At 37.6% G+C, this 15,253-nt stretch overlaps 1 protein-coding gene across 1 annotated transcript in view; it reads right to left on the minus strand.

Annotated features, from left to right (window-relative positions):
• The window catches only part of LOC133321999 (homeobox protein 5-like), a 40,462-nt gene extending 26,563 nt beyond the window's left edge, over positions 1–13,899 (minus strand). Inside the window, exons 1-6 of the mRNA XM_061531067.1 lie at positions 13,735–13,899; positions 13,495–13,635; positions 10,640–10,849; positions 10,429–10,585; positions 9,948–10,257; positions 4,886–5,004 (exon numbers count right to left, since the gene is read on the minus strand). Coding sequence (XP_061387051.1) covers positions 4,886–5,004; positions 9,948–10,257; positions 10,429–10,585; positions 10,640–10,849; positions 13,495–13,635; positions 13,735–13,843 — 1,046 coding nt within the window. The 5' untranslated portion in view covers positions 13,844–13,899. The remainder of the gene's footprint in view (positions 1–4,885; positions 5,005–9,947; positions 10,258–10,428; positions 10,586–10,639; positions 10,850–13,494; positions 13,636–13,734) is intronic.
• Positions 13,900–15,253: the final 1,354 nt, after the last annotated feature.

Raw genomic sequence — 15,253 nt, forward strand, 5'->3', positions numbered from 1 at the left:
AATGTTCTCTTCGACATCCACCCCAATATCCATTTATGTTTTTATTATCTGATTATGACAATTGTGTGGCATCTTAAAAAATGTTTATTTTTTGTTGTCTATTAAAATGTGTGGATAAAAAATCTTTATTTTTGTTGTTGTTGGTTTGAAAATGTTTTTGATTTGTTGGCGTCACATTATGCCACGTGTTAACAGATTTTTTTAGTAGCTGTCAGAGGAAATTCATCACCGTGCCGGAAATGATTTAAGTGGGTGAGACACATTTTCGGTTGATAAGCATATGTCAAATGGCGAATGATGATGAAGAAGGTGAAGAAAATTAGAAGACGAAGGCAAAAAGTCAAAGTAAAGTGTCGTGTCGTGTCATGTCATGGACAAATTTTTTTACTAAATAATAAAAAAAGAAAAATAAAACGCACACACAAATATCATAATCGTCAGGTGGAATATTAGTACATGTCGTAATATGTGTCATATCACTACAAAGAGAACAACAACAACAGCCACAAATTGATGGAATTTCTGACAAATTTTATGGGCGTTTTATTTCCATAAATATTAGGAAAATGACAGAAAAAATTGAGGAGGGTATGAGGGTATAAGTTTGGCATTTATTTTTAAACATGACGAAATATATGTCTGGTGTTTTATAAAGGAAAATATGATGCATGTCGGTTTTTAGTATCGTTTACGGATTTATAGGTTTTCAATAAAAAATCAAATTTTATGTTTCATTTTGAATAGACATCTAAACAAAATCCATAAATAATTTCGGGGAACCACTTATGATTGTTTTTAACTCTATTTCAATAAAATATGAAATTTCACACAGGTTGAAAATTCGTCTTTAACATCCAGAAAATGTAGAGAGAGATTTACATGCGGAGGCATACAAATTTGCTGCAGATTCATTTTTTACTCATCACAAGATCGAAATGCTAATTACAGCCTTGACACTGAATATACAGATAATGGGGTGGAACCTTTGTACGAAATCATGGGCCTATTTTTACAAATACACCGAAATGACAGATTACCGCCACTTTGGTTACAAAATGCGGATAATACCTTCAAAATATTTCGATAATGAAAACGTGTCCGTATATGGGGCTATGTCAAAAATGTTCTACGAAGAAATGTTTTCCACCTAAATAACGAAGTGACAAATTGAACACTATACCTAAACGTATAGTGTTCAATATTCAATATTGGTTAAGCGGCTCATCAGGCATATTGGGCAAAGTGGCTTACAAATGTTTTTACTTGATAAGTTGTATTTATGTAGACTATTGTTGCGAAATTGCATCCACGAATTAAATTCAACCGTGTCATGGTTCGGACATTTGGCATCACACCGGAACATTCTTTTTCAGAGCAGAAAAAAAATCAGCTTGAGCCCGGCTGGGATTTGAACCCTGGTTCCCATGGCATCTGTTGATGTCCGGCGCCTTAGCATTCAAACCACCTCCTTATCATCCTAAGGTTGCACAATATGCAGTTGCATACCATTGAAGCAAAATATTGTAGTCTGCAAAGCGTGACTAAGTCAACAGAATACCAGATATTCAGCATTCCGTTTTCTGCTCAATGAGAATCCAAAATATAATATTACAGCCGTATTGATGAAGCACGTATCCAAGCCGCCATTGTTCATTTATAGATACTTTTTTTGAATACCGTGATAAAATTCCCCAAAATATAGGTGAGCCGATATATGACACTAACAATATGAAACACACTAGTAGTAGTAGCAATGTGTGTTGAAAATGACTTCAATTTAAATTTTGCGATCCCCATTTGAAATATTAATAGGTGGACATAGCTAAATTGGTCTTGATATTTGTATACATATTTTAATGGAAAAAAATCGGAAGGAAAAATGTTTTTGAAATATCCGATAACGGCATGAGGTTGATTGACTTCGCGGCAGCAAAAACATCCAAATTAGCAGCACAAGGCCACCTGGATTTCTTCTGATCAAGCAACGAGAAATCACATTGATCATGTTGTGATTTAGACGTTCGATCGATACGAGGAGCGAATTTCGATTCGGACCATTACCTTGTGGCAGGCAAGGTTCGCACCCGTTTTAATGTAGCAGCAAAGGTGCGATCTAACGCAACACGGAAACTCGACGTCGAAAAGCTGCAAACACAACAGATAGCCGAGGCCTACTGGTGCAGGCACATCCTCCTGTGGAGATGAAGATGGAAACCTCGTGACAGATACAGATAGCTTTATTAGAATCTGGAAGGATCATTTTACAAAGTTTCTGGTTTCAAATAGTGGCATTGAAGAAGATTTCCCAGAACCAATAAGAGATGACGGTATAGATTGTATACCACCTAACCAAGATGAGAGTGGCAATTAATCAGCTGAAGAACAATATTGCAGCTGATGTCGGTGCTGGTCAGGATCATGCACCAGCTGATTAGTACAATTTGGCTAAAGCTACGCATGACCAATGATTGGAACCTCAGCATTCTGTGACCTGTGCACAAAGAAAGAAGACAAGACGATATGTGCCAACTATAGAGGAATAAGTTTACCTCCCATCGCGTATAAGGATGAACGACTGAAACCAATGGACAATGACATTATTGGATCCTAAAAATGCGTTTCCAGGCCTGGCGAATTCACCATTGACCTCTACAAGTAGGTGATAACGTGAGTTTGGTCTGGCGAGAGTTGGCCTTGCTTTTGAGTTGCTTACTCAGACTATAGTTGTTGTTGTATGGATCTGATGAGATGAGGCAGCTCTTGGAGGGTTTGAGAGAAAAATATATATGGACCGATCAGCGAATTTGGCTAAATGAATGCATGCCCGATGATTGGAACCTCAGTATTCTGTGTCCTGTTCACAAAAAAGGAGACAAGACAATATGTGCCACCTATAGAGGAATAAGTCTCCCTCCCATCGCATATAAAGTGCTATCCAGCGTACTGTGTGAATGACTGAAACCAATAGTCAATGACATTATTGGACCATACCAATGCGGCTCTAGGCCTGGCAAATCCACTATTGACCAGATTTTTACTCTACGCCAGATCCTGGAAAAGGCCCACGAAAAACACATCGACACATTCCACCAATTCGTCGACTATAAAACCGCATTCGACAGCCCTATACATCGATATAATGGGCCGAACATTGCGAGCGGTAACAGCCACCTTTGAACGAATTAAAAAGGAGTCTGTCAAAGTGGCAGTATATGCCGAGAAGACCAAGCTGATGGTATCAACGCGCAAGACGTCCAGTAGACTCGGAGCAACTGTGGAACTTGAGAATTACAACTTGGAGGTAGTGAACAACTTTATATACCTCGGTACCGCCATAAACAAAACTAATAACATCAGGTTAGACATCCGGAGAAGAATGGTGTTGGCCAATAGATTCTACTATGGTAATAATATTCGTGTAATATCACCGTTTTGTAGAGCGTGAGTTTGGTCTGGCGAGAGGTGGCCTTGCTTTTGAGTTGTTTACTCAGACTACAGTTGTTGTTGTTTGGATCTGAAGCATGGGTACTTTCGCAAGCAGATAATTCAGCTCTTGGAGGGTTTGAGAGAAAAATTCTCCTAAAGATCTATGGACCGATCTGCGAATGAACCATGAGCTATAGAATCTATTCTCGGACATCGACATAGTCAGACGGATCGAGCTGCAGCGATTACGTTGGCTAGGTCATGTTGTGAGAATGGATGAGGATTCCTCCACTCAAAAGGCATATAAAAGCGAGCCAAGTGATGCAGAAGGGAACGCCACGAATCCGATGGAAAGGTCAAGTAGAAGACAATATCTCGGAATATGGTCTTTCAAATTGGATGAGATATATAGATTTAATAAATATTTTGCTCATATTTGGCATTCAGATTTTCATAAATTTCAGATTGGTATGTGTATGGGTTTTTTTAATTTAGTTCAAATATCTATGTACTTCATGCAGTTCGATTCCATTTCAATGGTCCTCCAAATATGCTATGTCTATTCTATCTAAAGGATATTATACATACGATCATCTCTTGTATGTACCCAAAGTGGTGAGGGTATGATATAGTCGGCCCAGTCCGAATTTTGAACATTCCTTAATGGTTTTACATTAAACTATAAACGGCTTCCACTCAAATAAAGTTTGGAGGTCAGTATCATGAAAAGTTTGCAATGACAGATCAATTAACCCAAAACTATTCACTTTTTTCACATAAGTAATTCCCGAGGTATAAAGGTGTGAACGTCTTTAGCTATGTTAAAAAATTGGCAATATTGCCCATATATTTTCGTCCGATTTTACGAAAGTCGTATACCAACTATCGAAACATCAAAATGGGTCCCCAATGAATCTGTCATTGGTCGCCAAATTTTGCATGTGCTACCGACTTGATCTAAGAATGACGAGTGCTGAATTTTTTTATATCGGTTCAGATTTGGTGTAACAAGAGCTCAATGTTCGATTTTATGTAAATGGGGCTCCAAAAACCTAAAGTTTGACCAGTTGAGATAAAATTTTGCACAGCTGACTAAATTATGTCTAGAATGATGTGTGTAAAGTTAATTTTTCGATATAGATCCCATAAAGAATTTCGTTCGATGGTGCAGCAAAGACCCTACGTTTGTTCGAATGACAAAAATTTTTTGAGTAGATTTTTGAATTAAGCCTAGATCCTTAATTGGCCTCATGTATACAACCAAAGTGGTAAAGAATATCCATAGTCGATCCTGTCTGCCTTTGATGCTTTCCTTATTGGTGCACCTTCTTCTCCCACCTCTTTGGGTATATACAAATTATAATTCTCGCATTTATATAATTGAATTATCTATGTGTATGTGTGCTTTTTCTAATTCTATTTTTTTAATAAGATTTTTTTTAATAAAATTGACACTTACAAGTGATCTTGTCGCTTAAATGCCTTTGAGCACATAACACACACGTATTTCCGTTCGTCGCTGTGCGTCAGTTTGTGTTTGGCCAAGGCAGATGCATTTCCAAAAATTTTATTACAAATCTGTAACGAGATAGAAAAAAATTAACATCAAATATTAAAATAAACCCCAAAAAACAGAAAAAAGAAACAACAACCCATTTTAAAAATTGGATCCACCACGCCAAAAAACATATGAAACAAAAATATGTTTTAATTAGATGACGAGCTGTGGCGTTTTTCCGCCTCTGCATTCCCTTTTCCATTTGCCTCAAAATTAGATTCTGTTCTATTTTTTTGCTATTCTTTACACATTTAGCCATCCATTCATACAAAAAATATGCGCCATCCTATACCGCGTATTCCCTTCCGTGTCAGGGATCCATGTCTATCCATGTGAATGGTTCGGTGTTTAATTTTTCTTGTGGTCGGAAGGGTTAAGCTATGACGATTGGTTACTGTTTTTGTTGTTGCAGCTGTTAATACTAATTGCGTTGTGGTTTGTAGTTTGCTTCAAACATATAGACAGTCAGACATACATCCATACACACATGTCTCGAAGCAATTTCTTTTTGTCATTATTTTTTGTTGCTAGCTAGTACCACTATTTGAAATATGTACAGCAAAACATATATATAGAGAATGCACTGAGAAAAAAATGGTATTGTTCAAAAAAATATTCTTTAAAAATCTACGTCTATGATCGGGATATTTCTTCGAAATCATGGGTATATTTCTTCGGAAAATATTCTTTAAAAATCCACACCAATGATCGGAATATTTCCTCTAAAAATATTCTTTAAAAATCCAGGCCTTTGATCGGGATATTTCTTCGAAAAATATTCTTTAAAAATCCACGTCTATTTTTTTGAAAAAAAATACTAAAAATATTTTTTAAACATCCATAATTTTCACAACATTTTTCTCAGTGTATTTATGTTTATTCATGTTTTTTGTACACATCTTGTCAAGTACATTTCATTTCATTTTTGTCTTGGATGAAGAAAATGAAGCGAACGAAAACGTAATGAAATTAGAAGAAAACACATTCCTTTATGTTTTAGAATTTTTTTTTTCAATTTTTTTGGTGAAACTAATTGGTATAGTTTCGTAATTTTTTTCTTAACAAGATGATGCGTAAACGCACAAAATGAGAAGAAGTCTATGCTTTGCTTAGGTTTCTTTACTAGTTGTTGTACTAATTCTAAAAAAAATACCAAAACAAAAAATTTAATAAATATTCAAAAATTGCGTTACTTTAGTTTTCAATTTAATTAGAAATGTATGGTACCAATTTTTTTCCTTAGTAATGAGATCAGAACATGTTTTTTGGTGTGTAGACCTTCACAGTGGTTGACGTACGGTGAACAATGGCGAAAAAATTAGCAATTAGTAACACGGCTGATGGCAGTGTTAATTTTCGTTAAAAGAAATCAAGATATATTCGGCCGAGGCGTAGGCATAGTCTAAAGTCCATAAGAAGCGTGGATTTGTTAAAGAATATTTTTGAAGGACTATAAGAGCCGTGGATTTTTTAAAAAATATTTTTTCAAGGCCTATCCAAGGCGTGGATTTTTTAAAGTAAATTTTTTTCAAGGACTATAAGAGGCGTGTATTTTTTAAAGAATATTTTTAAGGAGTATAAGAAGCGTGTATTTTTTAAAGAATATCTCTTTCAAGGGGGTGGCGTAGGGGATGATAGATACCAAGCAACGGCTCTGATTGACTTTAACATGGCGAAGTCCAGGCTTATCTTGGTCCCTCTTTCATCTCAATTATGGACACTGACCTCCCCGCGGTGCTAATATGTGCCGCGAGTTCACCCATAAGAACTATAAAAAAATGGGTTGAGTCGTCGGGTTAGTTGCCCACTCTCGGAAAACCCAACCTACTATGAAAAAGCTAAGAAAACGAAAACCAAACCCCCCTAATGTTGACGACCCCCGCAAACGTATAAAGGTCCACGATCTGCGAATCTGCACTTGGAATGTGCACACGTTGTACAGAACAGGCGCAGTTTTCGCTTCGGCGGATGTACTCAAAAAGTACAAAGCCGATGTTATTGCCTTACAGGAAATGCGATGGAAAGGGACTGGCGTAAGTAAATCAGATGATTACGCCCTGTATTATAGCTGCCCTGAAATGAGACATGAATTTAGCTGCGGATTTATGATTAACGGGAGAATAAAAGACCTCGTCTCCAGATTCAATCTAGTAGATGAGCGAATTGCAATAATCCGTATAAAAGCAAAGTTCTTCTACATCAGTCTTATTTGCGCCCATGCTCCGACCAAAGATAAAGCTGAACAGACCAAAGACATATTTTAGGAGCGCCTAGAAACAGCATATGACCGTTGCCCTGGCCATGACATTAAAATTCTGCTAGGAGATTTTATTGCAAATATCGAAAGGGAAAATATATTTGGCCCCACCGTCGGAAAATTCAGCCTTCATGAAGAAATATCCGACAACGGCATGAGGTTGATTGACTTCGCGGCAGCAAAAAAACGTGGTATTTAGCAGCACCAGATTCAATAATCTCCATATACACAAGGCCAACTGGATCTCTCCTGATCAAGCAAGGAGAAATCAAATTGATCATTTTGTGATAGACGGAAGGCATTCATGCAGTGTTTTAGACGTCCGAGGAGCGAATATCGATTCGGACCATTACATTGTGGCAGCCAAGGTACGCACCCGTCTTAATGTAGAAGCAAAGGTGCGATCTAACACAACACGGAAACTCGACGTCGAAAAGTTGCAAACCCAACAGGTAGCCGAGACCTACTCCGCTCAACTTATCCACCTGCTTGACGAAAGCACTTCTTATCCCGATAATAGTATAGAAGCACAATGGCAAAGAATTGCCGACTCCCTACAAACTGCAACAAAAGCAACATTTGGGTACCAAAAACCACCACCAAGAAACCCATGGAGCGTCGTAATGATACTGATGTGAAAAACACAGCGTATAGGGCAATCCTGCAGACAGTAGCAACACGTAATGTGATGTAGAATTGTCGGGAGAAAAGGTGAGAGGAGAAACGTGTTTTCAGAAAAAAGAAGAAAGAACAAGAAAAACGTGAGCGTGAGCAAATCGAGATGTACAGGAGTTAGAATGAAGTCCGGAAATGTTACCAACGAGTAAAACACCAAACCGAAGGCTTTGGTGCAGGCACATCCTCCTGTAGAGATTAAAAAGGGAAACCTAGTGACAGCTTCTGGTATCAAATAGTGGCGGTGAAGAAGATACCCAGAACCAATAATAGATGATGGTATAGAGTTTATACCACCTAGCCAAGATGAGGTCATAAAAGCTCAAGGACAATAAAGCAGCAGGAGCCAACGGGTTATCGACTATTCATGAGTGGTGCTCAGATGCTGGTCAGGAGCATGCACCAGCTGATTTGTACAATTTGGCTAGAAGAATGCATGCCAAATTATTGGAACCTCAGCATCTTGTGTCCCTTGCACAAAAAAGAAGACAAGACGATATGTGCCAACTATAGAGGAATAGTTCCCATCGCATATAAAGTGTTATCCAACGTACTGTGTGAACGACTGAAGCCAATGGTCAATGACATTATTGGACCATACCAATGTGGCTTCAGACCTGGCAAATCTACTATTGACCAAATCCTGGAAAAACCCACGAAAAACACATCGACACATTCCACCTATTCGTCGACTATAAAGCCGCATTCGACAGCCTTATCCGTTCAGAGGTGTATAAAGCCATGTCTGCGTTTGGCATTCCTGCAAAATTAATTCGGCTATACAGGATACTTTACCAGGCACAAGATCAGCAATTATAGTCGGAAATGACCTCTCATAAATAACGAACGAGGATGCAGACAAGGTGATGGTTTGTCGTGTGACCTTTTTAACATCCTGCTGGAAAAAGTCATACGGAAGGCAAAAGTGAGCAGAAATGGCACTCTATACACCAAACAACACATGTTACTCGCCTACGCTGATGACATCGAACAATGAGAGCCACCTTTGAACAAATTGAGAAGGAGTCTGCCAAAGTGGGTCTGGCTGTAAACGGCGAGAAGACCAAGCTGATGGTATCAACGCGCAAGACGTCCAGTACACTCGGACCAGTTGTGGAACTTGAGAATTACAGTTTAGAGGTAGTCAAAGATTTTATATACCTTGATACCGCCATAAATAAAACGAATGACATCAGTTTTGAAATTCGGAGAAGGATAGTGATGGCCAAGAGATGCTACTATGGTCTGAGCAAACAACTCAAAGGCAAGGCCACTTCCCGCCAGACCAAACTCACACTCTACAAGACGCTGATACTACCCGTGCTGTTATATTGATCTGAAGCATGGGTACTTACGCAAGCAGATGAGGCAGTATTTGATAGACACATTCTCCGATATATCTATGGGCCGATCTGCGTTGACGGTGAATATCGCCGTCGAATGAACCATGAGTTGTACCAGCTATTTTCGGACATGCACATAGTTAGACGTATTGAGCTGCAGCGACTACGTTTGCTAGGTCATGTTGTGAGAATGGATGAAGATGCACCAGTCCAGAAGGCATATAAAAGCGAACCAGCTGATGGTTCACGCAGAAAGGGAAGGTCAATAATACGATGTAAAGATCATGTCGAATACAACATTACCGAAAATGGTCTTTCAAATTGGAAAAACTACGCAAAAGACCGCCGCGCCTGGAAATTTTTTTAAGCTAGGCTTATGGAACGAAAGTTCTGTCACAAGCCAGCTAAGTAAGTATGTAAGTGAAGGGTATCATATAGTCGGCCCTGTCCGACTTTACTACTTTCATTACTCGTTTTTATAAAACGCATGGATTTTTTAAAAATATACTTTTAAGGGACTATAAGAGACCTGAATTTTTAAAAAATATTTTTAGAAGAGGCGTGACATGGCAAAATCTACGTATATTCAATGGGATCCCCAGTGAATATTTCGAGAAGTTCAAGCGAAGTTACGCGTATACAAATTTGGTAGCAAATTTTTAAAATCAAAAACCATTTTTTTACTCACCTGACACTGTTGCGGTCCGTGACGACTTGGCGCCGAAATCTTTGAACGATTTTTCTTCAAGATTTTCGCAGAATTTGCAACGCTGTTGTTGTTATTGTTACTATTATTTGCTACTGTTGCTCCTCCCACTACTGTGGGAGATTGTGACAACGCCGACGATGATGACGATGACAGTGGGCCGCAAGGAACTTTTCTTGCACCGTGACTTAACGATGTTATGCTGCGGGCAATTGAGTTACCACTACTGCTGTTGCTGCTATAGCTAAAGCAACTGTCGTTGCTGCTCGAGCTGAAATTACTGTTGCTGCAACTGTTGTTGTTGGAAGTGTTGTTGTTGCTGTTACTGTTGCTATTATTATTTTGTGTGCTTAGTTGTTGTAACAGAGTACCATTCGAATGATGATTAAGGGAATTCAAAGAGTTGTTGTTGCTGTTGGTGTTGCTGTTACTGCTGCTGTTGTTGTTGTTGCCACTTCCCGACGTACTACTATTGCTCATTATCTGAGCCAATGATGTAATGTTGGTGGTGTTGCTGCAACTGCTGCTGCGTATTAGACAATTTTTGATATAACTATTGGTTTTATTCACACTTGTCGGTGTGGTGTTGGTGGACGTTGAGACGGTTTGTACGCCAGATGCTATAACTTTGTTGCCAATAGTTGTTACATTGTTGCTGCTGTTGTTGTTACTACTGTTGTTGTTGTTATTATTACTGGGGGAGGTACGTTTACTAATGGTAATCCGATTCTTCAATGAACCATTTAAACTTGTGTGAATTATTGTATTATCACTGTTGTTGCTGTTGTGACTGGTGTTGTTGTTGTTGCTGCTGGGGCTGTTGCTACTATTCACTTTGGCGGAATTCACTTTTGTACTATCACTGACGCTGGTATTTTTCAAAGCTGCAAAACAAATTAAAAAATAGTATTAAATGAGGTTTATGGGCGATGGTCCAGGTATTGGTGTAGATTAAAAAAAAAACAAGGATTATAAGAAGATTTTTTTCAAACATATTTTTTCAAAGACTATAAAAGGCGTTAATTTTTTAAAAACAGTTTTTTAATGGCTGTAAGAGGCATGCATTTTTAAAATTATTTTTTTATGAAATATGGCAGGCGAGGATTTTTTTAAAATTATTATTTCAAGGACCCAAGGACTATAGCAGGCGTGGATTTTTTAAAGAATTTTTTTCAAGGAACCAAGGACTATAGGAGGCGTGGATTTTTTAAAGAATATTGTTTCAAGGAACCAAGGACTATAGGAAGCGTGGATTTTTTAAAGAATATTGTTTCAAGGAACCAAGGACTATAGGAGGCGTGGATTTTTTAAAGAATATTGTTTCAAGGAACCAAGGACTATAGGAGGCGTGGATTTTTTAAAGAATATTGTTTCAAGGAACCAAGGACTATAGGAGGCGTGGATTTTTTAAAGAATATTGTTTCAAGGAACCAAGGACTATAGGAGGCGTGGATTTTTTAAAGAATATTGTTTCAAGGAACCAAGGACTATAGGAGGCGTGGATTTTTTAAAGAATATTGTTTCAAGGAACCAAGGACTATAGGAGGCGTGGATTTTTTAAAGAATATTGTTTCAAGGAACCAAGGACTATAGGAGGCGTGGATTTTTTAAAGAATATTGTTTCAAGGAACCAAGGACTATAGGAGGCGTGGATTTTTTAAAGAATATTGTTTCAAGGAACCAAGGACTATAGGAGGCGTGGTTGTTTCAAAGAATATTTTTTCAAGAACTATAAGAGGCGTGGACTTCTTCAAGAATATTTTTTCAAGGCCTATCCAAGGCGTAGTTGTTTCAAAGAATATTTTTTCAAGAACTATAAGAGGCGTGGACTTCTTCAAGAATATTTTTTCAAGGCCTATCCAAGGCGTGGATGTTTCAAAGAATATTTTTTTCAAGGTCTATCCAAGGAATGGATGTTTCAAAGAATATTTTTCAAGGCCTATCCAAGGAGTTGATTTTTTAAACAATATTTTTTCAAGGCCTATCCAAGGCGTGGATGTTTCAAAGAATATTTTTTCAAGGCCTATCCAAGGCGCGGATCTTTCAAAAAATATTTTTTAAGGCCTACTCAAGGCTTGGATGTTTCAAAGAATATTTTTTCAAGGTCTATCCAAAGCGGGTAGGTGTTTCAAAGAATACTTTCTCAAGGCCTATCCCAGGCGTGGATGTTTCATAGAATATTTTTTCAAGACCTATCCATGGCGTGGATGTTTCAAAGAATATTTTTTCAAGGCGTATCCAAGGCGTGGATGTTTCAAAGAATATTTTTTCAAGGCATAACCTAGGCGTGGATTTTTCAAAGAATATTTTTTCAAGGCCTATCCAAGGCGTGGATATTTCAAAGAATATTTTTTCAAGGCTTATCCAAGGCGTGGATCTTTCAAATAATATTTTTTCAAGGCATAACCTAGGCGTGGATGTTTCAAAGAATATTTTTTCAAGGTCTATCCAAGGCCTGGATGTTTCCAAGAATATTTTTTCAAGGCCTGGATGTTTCATAGAATATTTTTTCAAGGCCTATCCAAGGCTTGAACGTTTCCAAGAATATTTTTTCAAGGCCTGGATGTTTCAAAGAATATTTTTTCAAGGCCTATCCAAGGCGTGAATGTTTCAAAGAATATTTTTTCAAGGCCTATCCAAGGCGTGGATTCTTTTAATGAATATTTTTTCAAGGCCTATCCCAGGCGTGGATGTTTCAAAGAATATTTGTTCAAGGACTAAACAAGACGTAGATTCTTTCAAAGAATATATTTTCAAGGCCTAAACAAGGCGTGGATTTTTCAAAGAATATTTGTTCAAGGACTAAACAAGACGTGGATTCTTTCAAAGAATATTTTTTCAAGGCCTAAACAAGGCGTGGATGTTTCAAAGAATATTTGTTCAAGACCTATCCAAGGTGTGGATGTTTGAAAGAATATTTCGTGGACCTTTCAAAGAAAACTTTTTTTAAAGAATATTTTTCAAGGACTATCCAAGATTTTCCAAGGCGTGGACTTTTTAAAGAATATTTTTCAAGGACTATCCAAGATTTTGCAAGGCGTGGACTTTTTAAAGAATTTTTTTCAAGGACTATCCAAGATTTTGCAAGGCGTGGACTTTTTAAAGAATTTTTTTCAAGGACTATCCAAGATTTTTCAAGGCGTGGACTTTTTAAAGAATATTTTTCAAGGACTATCCAAGACTTTTTAAAGAATATTTTTCAAGGACTATCCAAGACTTTTTAAAGAATATTTTTCAAGGCGTGGACTTTTTAAAGAATATTTTTCAAGGACTATCCAAGATTTTTGAAGACCTATCCAAGATGTAGATCTTGTCAATGCCTATCTAAGATGTAGATCCTTTCAAGGCATATCCAAGATGTAGATCCTTTCAAGGCCTATCCAAAATGTATATCTTTTCAAAGCCTATCTAAGATGTAGATCTTTTCAATGCCTATCCAAGACGTGGATTTTTCAAGACGTGCATTTTGATTATTTATTTCAAAAATCAAAATAACACCTCTTTTTGTAAATAAATCCTCTCTACTTACACGCTGTTTGTAATGTTCCCAAGACATCAGCCAACATTTCTGGATCTGGATAACCAATGGTTAATGCATTATCCAGTGTTGTGGTCGTATTTGCACTGGTCGACGTCGTCTGTGACTGTGACTGTGCCGGTGACGATTGTTGTTGCTGTAGCTGGTGTTGATGCTGCTGCGAATGTTGGTGATGTTGCTGCTGCTGATGCTGTTGTTGGGCCGACTGTGTGTGATTGTGGCTGATGTAATGTGACGCTGAGGCTGCTGATGAGGCGGACGATAAATTGGAATCATTGGAATTGACATCTCTCAGATGTAGTGTCACAGAGGCTTCGGTACCCACAGAAGCACTACACATCAGCACACGTGGCGCCGATGATAGACTTGTCGTCAATGGCAGGTGAATACTTTTGGTAACCTGAAAAAAAATATTTGAAGGCAAATAGGAGGAATATTATTAGTCACTTAGTTACAAAATATTATTTTAGAATTATATTCTAAAGCATTATTTGTAATTTATATTTGTCATTGTTGCAATTTTTACTGTGGGGGTGAACAACAAAAAATGTAAATGTTCTGCAAAATGTTATATTTCGTTATGCTGACTGCTTGCGCCAACATTTATAATTAATTAGATTATTTGTTTGAATTTTTTTTTCTGTGTTGACAATAGACAATTCATTTAGATGACTGCATTTTGATTTCCTAATATTGTTGCTAATCTGCAGACATTTGCTTCAGATTTTTGGCAGTAAATAATAGAGGGTTCTATGTTTATTAAAAATGCATTTTAAATTTTCCTCAGTACTGAACAACAATGTTGAATGCAACATAATGGATCTCAAAAGCGAATTTAGAAAAAAAACAGCAAAGAAAGTAGAAAAATCGGACGGGGCCGACTATATGATACCCTTCACCACTTTGGCATATTCAACAGATGAATCCTAACAGACGTCGCATTTTTAAAGGACCAGTAAAATAAAATTGGATCCATAAACAAGTCATTCTGCAACCGATACTAAATTTTTCATTTGGTCAAATTTAGAAGCTATATCTAAATCTGAACCGATTTTCACGAAACTTGGCAGACATCGTTCTAGACTCAATTCAGTACGCTATGCCAAATTTCGTGCAAATCGAAAGATATATAGGGACTTTGGTGCACCATTTTCATTAAAACGGACGAAACTATATCTAAATCTGGGCCGATTTTCACGAAACCTGGCAGACATCACTCTAGGCTCAATTTAGTACGTTATGCCAAATTTCGTGCAAATCGAAAGATATATAGGGACTTTGGTAACCGTTTACATGAAATCGGACGAAACTATATATGGGAGCTATATCTAAATCTGAACCAATTTTCACGAAACTTGGCAGACATCATTCTAGGCTCAATTCAGTACGTTATGCCAAATTTCGTGCAAATCGAAAGATTTATAGGGACTTTGGTACACCATTTACATTAAATCGGACGATTTACACGAAACTTAGCAGACATCACTGTAGGCTCAATTCGGTACGTTATGCCAAATTTCGGGCAAATCGAAAGATTTATAGGGACTTTGGTACACCATTTACATTAAATCGGACGATGGGGCTATATCTAAATCTGGACCGATTATCACGAAACTTGGCAGACATCACTGTAGACTCAATTCAGTACGTTATTCCAAATTTCGTGCAAATAGAAATATATATAAGGACTTTGGTGCACCATTTACATTAAATCGGACGAAAATATATATGGGAGCCATATCTAAATCTG

The sequence above is a fragment of the Musca vetustissima genome, unplaced genomic scaffold, assembly GCF_032173495.1.
Source record: "Musca vetustissima isolate MV318-11 ecotype Yass unplaced genomic scaffold, APGP_CSIRO_Mvet_v1 utg9415, whole genome shotgun sequence".
In the NCBI taxonomy this organism is placed as follows: Eukaryota; Metazoa; Arthropoda; class Insecta; order Diptera; family Muscidae; genus Musca; species Musca vetustissima.